The sequence below is a fragment of the Rana temporaria genome, chromosome 6 (genome assembly GCF_905171775.1).
Source record: "Rana temporaria chromosome 6, aRanTem1.1, whole genome shotgun sequence".
Classification (NCBI taxonomy): Eukaryota; Metazoa; Chordata; class Amphibia; order Anura; family Ranidae; genus Rana; species Rana temporaria.
The window spans coordinates 19,999,046-20,015,199 of NC_053494.1; the positions used below are offsets into that span (position 1 = coordinate 19,999,046).

The window sequence follows — 16,154 nt, forward strand, 5'->3', positions numbered from 1 at the left end:
GGGGGGAGGGGGTTTAAGAAGGGTGAAATCTTATACATACATGCATGCATGTACATACACAGGGCGGCCTGTTCATTACAATGGGCCCCCTACATGCAACGGACATGGCGAAGTAGCTCGTATAGCCTTTATCTGCATTAATTTTTGCATGTCTTTTTTTTTTTTTGTGCTTTGCGAAGCGCATCTGCTTTTCACGTTTTGGGGGGCCATTAACAATAAATGGCCTCGCAAACGTGAGACGCATTTTTTACTGTGTTTTCATAAACGCGTGGTTTTGTTGTGAATGGAGCCTGAGAGTGGAATGCTCCTCGCTTCCTGTTGTGTCTACAAGACAGGAAATGACAGGCCAATCTTCCTAATTAAACGTTTATGGCAATAAAGGGAGAGAAAAGGAAAAAATAAAGCCTGAGAAGCGTTTTGAATATTTCCTGCTTTTTCCAAAATGAGGGGAGAAAAGTTTCAGATTAGATATACTAGTTTTTGCTCTACATTGTGTTTTCAGCTACATTGTGTACTGGGCCAAAGACTTATGGAAATGTTTTGCTGTGGTTAATGCAGCAAAGGGGGTAAATTGCAACTCCAAGCAAACGAAGGCCGGCCAGTCATAGGTTGCAGGCAGGCTTTTTTCTCTCCCCCCCCCCATCAACAGTCAGTGTTTGATGGGGCAATCACTCCCACGTAACCATTGTGTTCTCCCGGTGGGGATGGCTTCCCCTGCTATGACAGCCACCAGCAATAATCGCATGTAAAATCTGACAGGCTGGTTCATACCCAAGTTGAGCTATCAACTTTTCTTCAAGGGATTGTGCTTTTGGCCACCCGTTTCTGACATGGATGTACCTTTTGCTAGGCAGAATGATCTCTCTACTACTTCCAGAGTTCCAGTTGGTTTGGTCAGTTTGTTTCTGAATTTGACCTTCCTTCACTTCCGGGGACCACCAAGAGTAAAAAGAGCCCAGATTGCTACAGGAAGGCTTCTCAAGTTTGAGGACTTTTACTGACATCATGTGATGGCATTGGGTATCTGAGTGGTCAATCCACAAATACCAGTGCTGTCACATGATCCTTAAAGCGGGAGTTCACCCATAAAACTGTTTTTTCAAACAATCCCCTTAGCTTCATGCTCGTTTTGTCTAGGGGAATCGGCTAGTTGTTTTAAAATAGGAGCTGTACTTACAGTTTTCGAGATGCATCTTCTCCGTCGCTTCCGGGTATGGGTCTTCGGGAGCGGGCGTTCCTATTTTGATTGACAGTCTTCCGAGAGGCTTCCGACGGTCGCATCCATCGTGTCACTAGTAGCCGAAAGAAGCCGAACGTCGGTGCGGCTCTATACTGCGCACCGACGTTCGGCTTCTTTCGGAAAATCGTGACGCGATGGATGCGACCGTCGGAAGCCTCTCGGAAGACTGTCAATCAAAATGGGAACGCCCAGTCCCGCAGCCCATACCCGGAAGCGGCGGAGAAGATGCATCTCGTAAACGGTAAGTACAGCTCATATTTTAAAACGACTAGCCGATTCCCCTAGACAAAACGAGCAGGAATCTAAGGGTAAAAAGTGTCATGTGCGGGTGAACCCCCGCTTTAAAAGGGTTGTAAAGGTAAATATTTTTTCACCTTGATGCATTCTATGCATAAAGGGGTTGTAAAGGTACCCCCCCCCCTAAATAGATTCCTTTCCCTTAGTGCAGTCCTCCTTCACTTACCTCATCCTTCCATTTTGCTTTTAAATGTCCTTATTTCTTCTGAGAAATCCTCACTTCCTGTTCTTCTGTCTGTAACTCCACACAGTAATGTGAGGCTTTTTCCCTGGTGTGGAGAAAGCCTCTTGAGGGGGGATGGGGCGAGCAGGAGTGTCGGAACACTGTCTACTTTTCAGATAGAGAAAGGAGCTGTGTGTTAGTGGGCGTCCTGACACTCCTGCTCGCCCCCCCCCCCCCAAGAGGCTTTCACCACACCAGGGAGAAAGCCTTGCATTACCGTGTGTAGTTACAGACAGAAGAACAGGAAGTGAGGATTTCTCAGAAGAAATAAGGACATTTAAAAGCAAAATGGAAGGATGAGGTAAGTGAAGGAGGACTGCACTAAGGGAAAGGAAGCTATTTAGGGGGGAAAAAAAATTACCTTTACAACCCCTTTTTAAGGTGAAAAAACATCTCGGCATTAGTGGCCCCGAGCCCCCGTTTATTTACCTGACCCTTCAAAAGTCCTGCGCAGGCTTCTTAGCTCATTCATTGGTTTATTGAAAGCAGCGCAGCCATTGGCTGGCGCTGCTGTCAATCGCATTTACTGATGCGGAGCGCCGGGGTGCGGGGCCGAGTGATACAGTGAGCAGCTATATCACAGGAGCGCGCCAGCAAGAAGTCATCACCTCGCTTGCATGAAGGTGATGAGTTGTTGCGAGGGGGGAGCCGAGACAGCTGCCGAGGGACCCCAGAAGAGGACGTTCGGGGCCACTCTGTGCAAAACTAGCTACACAGTGGAGGTAAGTATAACATGTTTGTTATTTAAAAAAAAAAAAAATTCCTTTAACTACCCAGTACTTCCAGGTAAATTTTGCTCCTGGCATCCATTTGAGCAGCAAGGTGCAAATATCAAATCTTACAGATTCACTGGGGGGGGGGGTTGCTATGTGTACCCATTCCACCTTCTCGTTTGAACCATAAAAAAATAAAAATAAATCTGCTCCCATGATGCAGTTGGATTCTTCTGTATTCCTAAGTAACCCCTGCTGTCTGTGATATAGCAGCGGTAGGAGATGAAGGAACGGTTTGTGATGAGCTTTTTGTATATTCTTTTGTGGTCAAAGAAGATAAATGTGGTATTTTAGAAATTTCAGCATTCTTCATAATAAAACTGTTCTTGTCTATATTGGATCAGACCTGCTTTAAAAAAAATTATATTTCCTGCCCCCCTCCCACTTGTGAGCGGGGACATCCGGTCCATCATCTGAAAGATCGGTCACTCTCTCTGAGCAATCTGTCTTCCCTGACAAAGGAGGATTGTGTATGTGCAGCTGTACTGGTCAGTGTCAGCCTATGATGGCACGTACTGCACTGTTTTGGTTATGTCCTGCTGACTTTCAGGATTGAAAAATTAGATCCTTTCTGGTCCCTGTGGGAAAAAAAGGGACTTAAAGCTGTACTTCAACTTTTGAGTAATTCTTCCGCTTTAAAGTGTCAATCAGCCCTCCCATAAGGATCTGTGTTTAACATTTACAAGCTGGAGCTGAATTGTACTTTAAAATCTTCAACGCTTGCTGTTGACATTACTCTTTTACAATCTGAAGCCCGTGTGAGACGGGCCTAAGACATGTGCCGGGTATTGTCTTCCTCAAAGTGAACCTGTCATACTACGTCACTGGACCAGGTGTGCTCATTGGATTTTACATCGTTGCCTGTATTCTTGTGACAACTTTTAAGCTTTTAGGCCATCCTAGGTAGGTTAAAGAGGAAGTATGACTTCCTTCCCCTGCAAAGTAAAAGCATAAAATGCTAGTGTGCATTGCATACTAGCACATTATGTGACACCTGCAAACAAAGCCTGCGCAGGCTGCATCCGTGTTCGCCCCCTTTTCCTTCCAGGGCTGCGGACTCTGTAACTGGCCGGAGTGGCCTGATGTCACTCCTGCACCTCGGAGTTGCCAGTCACGTCACTTTGCTCGTAAAGAAACTGCAGCGGGGGCCGTTTCTTCACAGCAAATGCGCTGATGACATTTACTGCATTTTGCGCCAATGTCTCCTAAACAGCGCACTTTTAGGAGATATTTACGGTACCTATAGCCTTATTCTAGACTTGCCAAATTCTACAGAGAGGTTTACAACCTCAATACAAGTGGCAATGAAAACCTGACAAGACTATAAATCCTCTCTCCCCCTCTTATTTTTTTTTTTTTTTTTATCTTTTGACATTGGATATACTTTTAAGCAACCAGTGGAAGGGTTGGACACTAATGCAAATGTATTAAGGGTGTGGGGGTCACGGCTTGCATTTTGGCTTTTCGTTCTACTGGAAGAAAACAAGCCCAGTTCAACTGGTAATTGGTGATTGTTCAAACTCCCCATTTTAAGATTATATCCTATGTTCCAGTGTCTGCTGAATCGTTTTTAAAGTCTATGTAAAACCAATTACTAAAATCTCATGCAAGCTTTAACATGTTGATCATTTTTAAAAGACAGACGTATATTTTAATTTTTTTTCTTCAATCTTTAAGGGCCAGGTCACACCACATGCAGTCCAGTGTGTGTGTGTGTGTGTGTGTTTTTGTTTGTTTGTTTGTTTGTTTTTCCCAACAAAAATGCGGGGAAAGTTTTATATATGTATATATGTGTATGTATATATGTGTGTGTATATATGTATATATATATATATATATATATATTCTATATTTTATCCAACAAAAATACGGGGAACGTTGTATATATGTATATGTGTGTGTGTGTGTGTGTGTGTGTGTGTGTGTGTGTATATGTATATGTGTATATATGTATATGTGTGTATATGTGTGTATATATATATATATATATATATATATATATATATATATATATATATATATATATATATATATATATATTCTATATTCAACAAAAATACGGGGAACGTTGTATATATGTGTATGTATATGTGTGTGTGTATATATATATATATATATATATATATATATATATATATATATATATATATATATATATATATATATATATATATATATATATATATATATATATATATATATATATAGTGTGTGTATATATATATATTATATATATATATATATATATATATATATATATATATATATAGTGTGTGTATATATATATATTATATAATTTTTTTATTTTTTTTGCATTTAAAGTCCCCAACCCTTTCCAAAAATGCATTGATGTGAATGTGTTCCATATGAACTCATGTTAAAAAATGTCCTGCGTTTCTGCAAAACATGAAAAAACGCACTGGTGTTCATAGTCCTAAATGTTGGGTTTGACATCTACTTCTGTGTGTTTTTTTTTTTTTTTTTTTTTTTCTCTCTGCAGTCTTGTGCCGTATACTCCGGGTTATCAAACTTCCAGCCCCGCCGTATTTTCTTTGATGCTCCTGCTATTTCTTTTGGCCCAGGAAAAGATCCCCGTCGAGCTGCTGAGTAAGCAGGACCGGGCCTGTCATGTGCTCTCCCCCTCCTAAAACTTTAAAGGTCTTGTCCCCATGGTAACAGGCCGAGCCAAAGAGGAAGGAGAAGGAATCTCTTATAGGTTTAAGACTCTCTCACCCCTCCCCAGTAGTGATTGTTCTCATGATTCTGCCTATGTGCACTCGGTCACCTGTCACAGCCGCAGCCTGGATCCCAGCCAGAACACGACATATGTCTTTTATTTTCCTCCCAGCGCTTCCGGAATGTCGGCTATACATTGTAACTTTTTGTCTGTTTTGAGAGAGCTTTTGTTTATTTTATTTTTTTCATACTATGCATGTAAAAAGGCGGAGAAGTTTCCATTGTTCTGCATAGCTCAAAGTACATCAAACGACCTGCATATTTCAAGGCGGTCTTTTTATTTTTTTTGGCTTGCCTTTAATTCAAATAACTGATTAAAGAGAAACTGCAGTCTGCTCATATAATTTGTAAAAAAAAGTTGCCATTCTGAAGCTTCCCCCTAACCACTTTGCACATTATTTTATATATACTGTGATTCTGTACTTGCCAAATATGCTGCAGAAATCTCCCTGCACTGAGTCTGGCTGCATCCATTTCAACTGTGGGCAGCTGAAGCTGCTGCGTGTTCACTTCCTGGATTTACACAGACGCACACACCTCAGCAGCTCTCATTGGCCCTCTTACGACTCATCCCTCCACCTCCCTTTCTGAATAGAGGTGTGTGTGTGTGTGTGTGTGTGTGTGTGTGTGTGTGTGTGTGTGTGTGTGTTTTTTTTTTAACTATCCAAAGTTTAAACAAGGGCAGAAGATTTAATAGATGTAAAGTTCCAAGAATGACTGAAGTTCCACTTTAAGGCTGGGTTCACAATAGTGCAATGCGGGAACCCTGCAAATCCACTGCGAGTTCCCACATCGCACCTGACTCGCATGGCATATGCGAACTGCTGGGGAGTGTCAATACATTGTTAATGACACTCCCATTCAGCTCACATTGCACTGCAATCTGTCAGTTTGGATATGAATCGGATCGCATAGGTGTGAACACCCATGTGATCCGTTTCTGGTGCGGAGCAAAAAAGGTCCTGTGCAAATTTAGTCTGCATGCGATGCAATTTCAGCCATAGGATAAGACAGAGGACACAGAATTTTTAGATTTTAAAGTGGTAGTATACTCTGTACTACCACTTATACCTACAGGTATAAAGAATATCTCCTAAACCTGAACGGTTTAGGAGATATTCCCCTCGCAATGGGCCGCTGACTGCAGCGGCGCATGCACAGCGGGGATCCTCAGCTAAAGGCCAGACCTTGCCAGCCAAGAAGTCTCCCACGCACTTGCGCGGGAGTGGCGACATCGCCTCTCCAGCCACTCACAGCGCTGGAGCGGCGATACCCGCAAGACACGCCGAGGCAAGATGACATCTCCCTCGGCGTGGACCAGGAAAGTTCCCTACGCCTCGTTCCAAGGTAAGTATTTCATAATGAGCTAGTATGCAGTGCATACTAGCTCATTATGGCTTTTGCCTTTTCCGGTAGGTTTAAAAAAAAAAACGGGGTTTACTACTGCTTTAAGAGGATAGGTGAGAGGGATAGATGACACCGCACAAACACTGTTGTCTATCGTGCTTTAAAGAAACAGGATTTTTTTTTTTTTTTTTTGAAGCAACAACCAGACAGACCGTAAATAAATAAACCCTTCCCTGAAAATAAGCCCTAGTGTGTTTTTTTTGTGACCAAAATTAATATAAGACCCGGGCTTATTTTCGGGAGAAACATGGTATCTATCAGCTTGTGCACCTGTAGGCCTCTGAGGAAAGTGTCAATTGATTTTAGTACAGACTTTTGGGAAAATCGGGATACCAATCACACAAGCAGGACAAGGACATGAGATACTGGGGGGGGGGGGGTTGTACACCCACAGGTAGCCATATTAAATTGCATTTTACAGAGTATTACAGAGCTGCAGATTGAAAAGGAAAGGTCATTTTTAAAAACATTCAATTTATAATATGACTTGTTGCAACTTTTTACGCTATACTTTTTTTTTTTTTTTTTGCAAATTTGTATTTCTTTCCCACAAAAGCAGTTACTCTTTTTTTAAGGTCTAGCCGTTCATACACCTGACATTGTGATTCAACATTCTGCTATGTGGAGCAATAATATGACCATTCTGATGCTCTAGTTTTGTTTATTTCAAGGGACATTCCATCCAACAGTGACGTTTCAGTTATGGGAAAGTGCTGTCTGGTGGTTTTTAAAGTTTTCTTTGCAAGATCCCCCCCCCCCCCCCTTCCTTTTTTTTTCCCCTCTAGCATTTAAGGGTGTGTGTGTGTGTGTGTGTGTTGTTGTTGTTGTTGTTGTTGTTGTTGTTCCGCCTATGTATGTGTATACAGAAATTAGGACTTGATAATGGAAGTTGATTTATTTATTTGTGGTTTGTTGCCAGGCGATGCCGGCAATTTGCAACACATGCAGGCAAGGAGAGTGAAGAGGATGTTGAAGTAGATCTGAGGTTTAAGCGTGGAATGTTTAATTTATGAAAGCGGTGTGCATCATAAACCATTACCTTGGCTTCCTGTTACAACACTGGACCATGCCTGCGCAATGTGTCTTCACAGCTGCTTGCAGTGTCCTGGAGGGAAGCGCGTGATAGGATGACGACACAGGAGCACAATTGGAAGATGCTTGTCGTCCCATAAAAGTGTCTGAACAAGGACTTTCATGGTGGGGTGGTTGGAAATGTTAGAATGCCCCCAGGGGCGGACTGACAACTCATGGGGCCCCCGGGCAATAGAAGATTATGGGGCCCCCGGGTTTACAGATGGCTGTCACACCAGGAGTAAGTAACAAACAAAAGAACATATAGAGTACAACAGTCAGGATGAGCTCCACGCTCACATCAGAGTCCCAACATTCTCCATATACATCACAGTCCCCAGTGTGCCACCTTACGGCAGAACTGCACAAGTGAGTCGTAGAGCCAGCGGAATAGTGAACTGCTGTGGTTGGCCTCAGATTGGGCAGCGGGGCATGTGAATAAAGGCCACGCTTAAAGGTTGCCATGATGTCACTGCACAGGTGTGCACCTAGCCCTGCCCTTCTGCCTGATCCAAGGTCGAGCTCTGCAGTGCACCAATCACATGGCTCCAAATGGTAACAAGTGCATTTTTCACAAGCATGCGATTGTTAGCTCGACTCCTGTTGAGCAGCAGTGGGCATACATGGAACATACTGTATACACAAACGCATGCACAGTATACATACACACGCATACACTATACATACATACACATATACAGTATACACACACACTCAGTGCCGATCCTGACCTCCCTGGGACCCTAAGCAAAATTCTGCTAAGGGGCCCTCTACGGTGGTAAGAAATGGGCGTGTTTACGGAAAATAGTGGGCCTAGCTTACATGGGCGTGGCTCGCGGGTGTGGTTAGAGTCTGAGGGGTAGAGGGAGAGAAAAAAAGAGGAGAAAGAAAAAAAAAGAGGAGAAAGAAAAAAAGAGGGAAAAGAAAGAAAAAAAGAGGAGAAAGAAAGAAAAAAAGAGGAGAAAGAAAGAAAGCCAGATCTTACACTACAATAGAAATATGTGTATTCCAGAAAGTTTAACAAATCAGCAGATAAAGATCCTCCAAACACCTGGTGTTAGCGCTTTAATCATCCCGGCACCATGGTTATTATGGTGTCAGGATGATTGCAGCACATTATTTCTATTATTACATTGTTATATAAAATGAAATTATTCAACTCACCCGTAGTCCCTCCTTACATCAGGCATTCCCAGCGAAGTCCCTCCTTACATCAGGTGTCCCCAGTGGAGCCCCTCCTTACATCAGATGTCCCCAGTGGAGCCCCTTCTTACATCAGATGTCCCCAGTGGAGCCCCTCCTTACATCAGGTGTCCCCAGAGGATGCCCCTCCTTACACCAAGTGTCCCCAGCGGAGCCCCTCCTTACATTGAGTATTCCCAGCAGAGTCCCCCTAACACCAGGCATTCCCAGCAGAGTCCCCCTAACACCAGGCATTCCCAGCGGAGTCCCCCTAACACCAGGCATTCCCAGCGGAGCCCCCCATACATCAGGCAATCCCAGCCCCGACTTACATCATCAGGTATCAAGCCATAGCAGCAGAGATTCTCTCCGCCGCCATTACAGTACAGAGTGGACAGGAGTGTGGAGAGGCGGCCGGTTGGCTGCCAATAGGAATTGAGCTGCGGCATCGCCCACCCCCGCCCCTTTCCCACATCATTTCACAGACAGACATCAGCGGGGCAGGAGGTGGGTGGTGCCACAGCTCAATTCCTATTATTTGGTCTACAAGAAAATGGCGGCCGGCAAAGAAATTGTCTCCGCCCGGCCACGGACCGCTGGCAGCGGTGACGGCGGCTGCGGGGAAGAATCGGGGGCCCCCGAGTATTACTCGGGCCCTACGCAGCTTGTGTAGCTAGCGTATGGGGCGAATCTGCCCTGCCCACACTATACATACACACACATGCAGTATATACGCGCTCTATACATACACACACACATACAGTATATACGTACACTATACATACACACACACACACAGTATATACGTACACTATACATACACACACACACACAGTATATACGTACACTATACATACACACACATACAGTGTATGTATGTGTATATATATATATATATATATATATATATATATATATATACACACACTCTCTATATATACACATACAGTATATATGCACTCTATACATACACACATAGTATATACGTACACTATACATACACACACACATACAGTATATATATATATATATATATATATACACACACAGTATATATATATATATATATATATATACACACACACTCTCTATATATACACATACAGTATACATACTACAGCATTTTTCACCCAAAAATGTGCCTGATTGAACACACTGCTGCCCCCATCTCCTGACATGCTGGGACTTGTAGTTCCCCAGCAGCTCACAGGCACATTAGTTGGAAATACAGGAGAGGAGAGGAGGGGGACTGTGCCTGTGTACAGCTAATGAGTAGGGAGATGTAGTTAGTAGATATTGGGGAGACATTCAGGACATGTTCTTCCTCCAGGAGCATTGCACTTATCACACACAAAATCGATCTTATAGTCAGGAAGAGCCATGCTAGAGGTAACACATCCCCTCCCTCTCTGCTCTCCAGGGGAATCCACTGACAAGAATCCATCTTGTAAAACTCAGCCAGTTTACCTCATCAGGCAGCAGTCCGTCCCACACTGTAAGCTGTCCCCGCCTCCCTCTCCTCTAGCAGTCGGACTCTGTCTGCATCTCCTGCTACTGTGTCAAAATAGCCGCGCTGTGGAAGGGGGCGTGTACAACATGTTCCTATTGGCTGAGGGGGCAGTGCAGAGGCGGGGCAGCTATAATCTTAGGATTTCTACATCAAAATAGTGTCGGTGTCAGGCATTTCAGGAACAGATGTAAAAAAAACACTGTTTTTTACATTCTGTCCCTAGTTTTACCGAGGCTGGCCACCCTGATGGGGCCCCCTAGTGGCACGGGCCCTCGGTCACTGCCCGAATGACCGAATGGTCAGTCCGCCCCTGAATGCCCCCTTCATTGAATGTTTTTTTTTTTTTTGTCTATTTTTATATTTTTTATTTATTTTTCCTATCTAGGATCACTGGGGGAGGGGGGGGGGTGTTGGAAATTGTGGTCGGATTTGAGACTTCCCATTTGGAATCTGGTGGCTTCCAAGTTAGTTATGTAGGCACTAAAAGTCCCAGCATGCACTGCCTGTAAGCTGTAATCGGGACAGCTGCTGTTTTGTGTGTGTGTGTGTGTGTGTGTGTGTGTGTGTGTGTGTGTGTGTGTGTTTTTTTTTTCTTTTTCTCTCAGGCTGAAGATGTACATCAGTACTGCATGCTGGAATTTAAGGTCATAAGCTGCCCCTTTCAGGACCTCTGCTTCCGCTCCATGTGGCCGTATCCCCCACTGTCAGGGTAACGCAGCTCCTGGCAGCCTGCCAGTAACAGACTGGTGTGTAAAGGGTGTTTGTCTATAGGCTTGGCTGTATTCACTCTGCTGGCCATATCACTGTGCTGTTTGCATACTGCTAAAGTTAGTTGGCCCAGGGCTTCTGGAAAGAATGTCTCGGACCTCACCAGTCTCTAGTAACTGCATTGATTTGTAAAGGGGTAATAGCAGGGATCTCTACTAGTCTCATGTAACATGTCTTCAGCATATCTCCAGTCTGCATTTTAGCCTGTCCAGGATCTGACCATCATTTCCTTTGAACAGACTTTTTTTCAACCTTTAACATGGAGGAACGCTTAAAGGGGGTGTTCTAGTCATTTTTAATGTTTATTAAAAGTCAGCAGCTACAAAAAGTGTAGCTGCTGGCTTTTAATAAACACACTCGCCTGCTCCACGTTCCAGCGACACGCCGGCCGGGGCTCCTCTCCTCCCCCCCCCCCCCCCCCCCCACCCGGCCGTGACAGCTTTCGGCTTCGATTGGACAGGCGATCGCCTGGGACCTGTCACGTGTCCCAGGCGATCGCCTACAGGGAGGGGCTGCCAAAAGACGATATGACTGTTTGCCTAAGCAGCCCCTCAGCGGAAGGAGGAAGTGGGACAGTAAGTCTCACTCCTCCTGAAGCCCCCACTCCCCCCCCCCCCCCCCCCAACAAAAATGACATGCCAAATGTGGCGTGTAAGGTGGGGGGCAAGGAGTGGATTAAGCGGAAGTTCCACTTTTGTGTGGAACTCTGCTTTAAGATAGATCGATAGTTGGGCGATGGTTTCATAATCGATCAGTTGGCCGATTTATTGTTTTGATTAATCGGTTAACTTTGCAATTTGCATTTTTAACTTTTTTTTTTTTTTTTTTTGCCCAATTTGTTGGGCAGATTAAAAAACACAAATTGCTGCAAAAACGCATTATATGCTTTTCTGCAGCTTCTCCATTGAAGTATATTGAACCAAAAAAACTAAATGGCACCGTTTTGCCCTTTCCAAATACGCAGCAGCTGAAAAAAAGCATAGATGTGAACGTGTCCCATAGGAAAACATGTAAATGAACTGTAGCGTGTTTCTGCAAAAAGCAACAAAAAAGGTGTGACCCAGGCCTGAGATGTTTAGTAACATAATGGGATTAAAAAAACAAATTTTTTTTTACAAAGAGCATAATAATTGCTACTGTAAGGGGTTAATTTTTTTTAGCGTGGGACCGTGAAACTAATATTTACAGTAGAAATTTGCTCTTTTTGTACCATAAAGGGATCATTTTATTTATTTATAACCCCATTATGTTACTGGCCGATTAATTGATTATGAAAATAGTAATCGAATAATTTCATAATCAATTAGTTGCCGATTTGTTGTTTCGGCCCTAGAGAAAAAAAAAAAAAAAAAAAAAATATATATATATATATATATATATATATATATATATATATATATATATATATATATATATATATATATATATATATATATATATATATATATATATATATATATATATATATATATATATATATATATATATATATATATATATATATAATTTTTTATTATTTATGCCTTTTTTCTCTAGGAACCCTGCCAATAACTACTATATCTACAGCTTACAGTAGCTTAGTGTGATTCTTACTGGTAACCATGCTTCTTGTATTCATTGCATTGTCATTGGGAATAAACACCCCCCCCCCCCCCTTCCCATACAGATGACTAAAAAGATCATTGGCGTCAGTGGTGCTCATCTGAGAGGCAGAAGTTGCTTATTGCTTAAGGAACCCCTAGCCACGTCTAGAGGAACCCTAGTTGAGAAACCTTGCTTTAGAATATCTGCAGTCTCTGACAGTGTCTCTGTAGCAATACGTATACCGCACATTACATGTGGTCTTGATGTCAGGGGCCACAGTTAAGGCTCTGCTGTACCTCCATAAGTTGACAACCACTAACCCAAGGAATCCAGTTGAATTTGTATTGAGACAGAGGGTTTCATGCTATGTCGTTTGGAAAATCGTAAGCAGATTGCATGATGTAAATGTTAATTTGAGAAATGTGCACCAAAAAAAGTGAAAGGTGGATGACTTCATTTTCATAGCGCAAGAAGAAGCAACCTGGTTACTTGAAAGTGTGGGTGTTTTTATTTAAAAAAAATAAAAATAGAAATTGCCATCACTCTCCCTTTATGATTAAAAACTGTGTCCAACCTTTGCAACTATGCCATAGAACAGCTTTCTGTGTTTCAGTACTATTTTTTTTTTTTTATTTTTTTAAATATTCCCACTTGAGGTGATTGTAGCCCAGAATTATGGAGTGTATAAGCTCCAGGTCCTTTAAAAACCTTTTTTTTCTTCTATTTGGTGAGTCACTAACTCATGAGGATGAGGGGCCAAAATGTGCACCATAAATAAACCAGTCAGTCTGCTAAGTTGCTCTCATGATGGATTCCCTGTACAGTAAAACCTTGGTTTGAGAGTGTTTTGCAAGACCAAGCTAAATTTTTATTTATTTTTTATGAGTTTTGACTTGATATACAAGTAGCGTCATGTCACAACTGAGTATAAAAGAGAGGCGCCTTTAAGTGTAGCAATATGGTTACATTTAATGAAGGTGCTACATATTGCTACACTTAGAGGCACCTCTCTTCTCTTTTATACCCTGGAGCTCCGGCTGGATTTTGCTTCTAATTCCCTTGGGGAGGCTTCTATTTGTGGATGAACATTTTATGGTTACACAACCTATCACATTGCTATAATCTTTTTTTATTTGGACTATAAACTAAAGGACCTATGAATAAATGGTTGTGGAACAAATCATTTCAGTTTCCACTATTTCTTATGGGGAAATTTGCTTCAATATACAAGTGCTTTGGATTACAAGCATGTTTCTGGAATGAATTATGCTCGCAATCCAAGGTTTTACTGTATATTGACTTATTGTTGGGCCCTTGTTTTCTCCTTGCTGGCTAGGTTTGCTGTAAAGTTTTCTTGCTCTTATCTCTCACGACTGATGGATGGTTTTATTTTCGGTACTTTTTTCCTTAACTTTGACTCTCTACAGATATGGGACCCCTGGAGTGGAGTTTACAGGTTTGCACAGGGACATGGCTACCGTGACCCAGCTACACTTCTTACCTGGACAGGTAGGCTCAATGATTGGTGTTCTTACCCTGCAGCATTGGGGTTAGTCCCACTATGGTAATTGTATGTTCTTCCCGAGATTGTGTTGCTTTCCTCCCTTAAATTATATACAGCGGGTAAAATTAAATATTAAACGCGTCGCCAAACGATATAAGGTGTTATGTACTATGATTGAGACCTCTCAGGTGTTCATTGACGCTTTCAGAAATTGTGGCGATGCTTCTGTATTGTTGTAATATTCTTTCTTTCAATAAACACCATTGAAATATAAATATTAAACGCGTCACCAATTTTCTAGGTAAATATATTTTTAAAGGTGCTATTGACATTATTTTTTTTTTTTAACTACATGTAAGTAACAACCCACGCAATCCATACAAAGAAACCAAAACTAATACGTTCAGAAATTACGTTTAGAAATTAAGTTCTGTGTAGTACAATGGAATGACTTTAAAAAAGCTTCAATATGCTTTTTCTTCAGCAATGGTGTCCTTTGCATGGTGTGTGTGTGTGTGTGTGTGTGTGTGTGTGTGTGTACAGGACATGGCGGTTGAGTGCATTACTTATTGTTTTCTTTGAAATGATTGTACCTGCTATTTCCAGGTCTTTCTGAAGCTTTCCACACGTAGTCCTTGGCTCTTGGTCGTGGCCAGTTAATGGTGAAATTATGTTCTTTCCACTTCTGGATTATGGCCCTAACAGTGCACACTGGAACATTCTGAAGTTTTATAAATCCTTCTGTAACCAATGCCATCAGTATGTTTTGCAGCAATAAGGTTGCAAAGGTCTTGAGAGCTCGTTGCTTTTACCCATCAGAAGATGTTTGTGTAACACCTTAGATACCTTTTTTATATGCCATCAGATGAGACTAAACCAGTGGATGTTAATTTGCACTGACAAGGGACAGGGCTGCTTTCTAATTACTGATAGATTTCAGCTGGTGTCTTGGCTTTCCATGCCCTATTGCACCGTCCTCTCCATGTGTTCAATACTTTTTTTCCCCCTGTGTCATTCCATTTTATTACACAACTTGGTTCTGAACTTACCGTATTTATCTGCCTATAACGCGCACAGGCGTATAACACGCATCCTAACATTAAAAGGAAAGTTTCAGGAAAAAAACTTTCCACAGCCTGTATAACACGCAGGCACAATTTACCCTCTGTTTTCAGAGTAAAAGTTGGTGTTATACGCCAATAAATACAGTATTTGTTTTGGTTTATTTGTATGTATGGATTGCATGGGTTGTTGCTGACATGTGGTGAAAATATAATGTCAATAGCACCTTTTTTTTAAATATTTACCTAGAAAAATGGTGACGTGTTCAATACTTATTTTACCCAGTGTCAATATGTGTCAATATGTGTCAATATAGTTTGATGAGCTTAGTTTTTGGCAGGTGAACACCCTTACCAAGATTCATAAAAACATACCCAATGGCATGGGCATGATTTGTAGTTTCGCAATAGCTGGAGGGTCGCAGGTTCAGCACGCCTGCCCAACGGCAATGCCCTGCATCTGACTCATTGTTGCCTAATATACACTCCATATGCTCCTCTCAGGTTACTCCACACTACTGTAAAAGAAAATACAGCATATGCTGTGATGACAATACTAGAAGACACCGGTTTATCTTGACTTGCAATGTTAGCATCTCCTTTATCTGGTATAAACTGTCCTGACACGGATGTAAAAACAACCTGCGGATTTGTTTAGCTTTCTTTGAAAGTATGGTACGCCCTTTATTTTTTTATTTTTTAGATAATTAAAGAGGAACTGCAGTCTGCTCACTTAATTTGTAATGAAACATCTTTGCCATTCTGAAGCTTCCCTTCAACCACTTTGCATATTATTTT

The 16,154-nt window shown here is 42.0% G+C and overlaps 1 protein-coding gene across 3 annotated transcripts in view; it reads left to right on the forward strand.

Annotated features, from left to right (window-relative positions):
* LLGL1 (LLGL scribble cell polarity complex component 1) overlaps window positions 1-16,154 on the forward strand; it is a 116,017-nt gene that overhangs the window by 43,922 nt on the left and 55,941 nt on the right. For all 3 annotated transcript variants that reach the window (XM_040356411.1, XM_040356412.1, XM_040356413.1), the window contains exon 3: window positions 14,219-14,300. In XM_040356411.1, coding sequence (XP_040212345.1) covers window positions 14,219-14,300 — 82 coding nt within the window. The remainder of the gene's footprint in view (window positions 1-14,218; window positions 14,301-16,154) is intronic.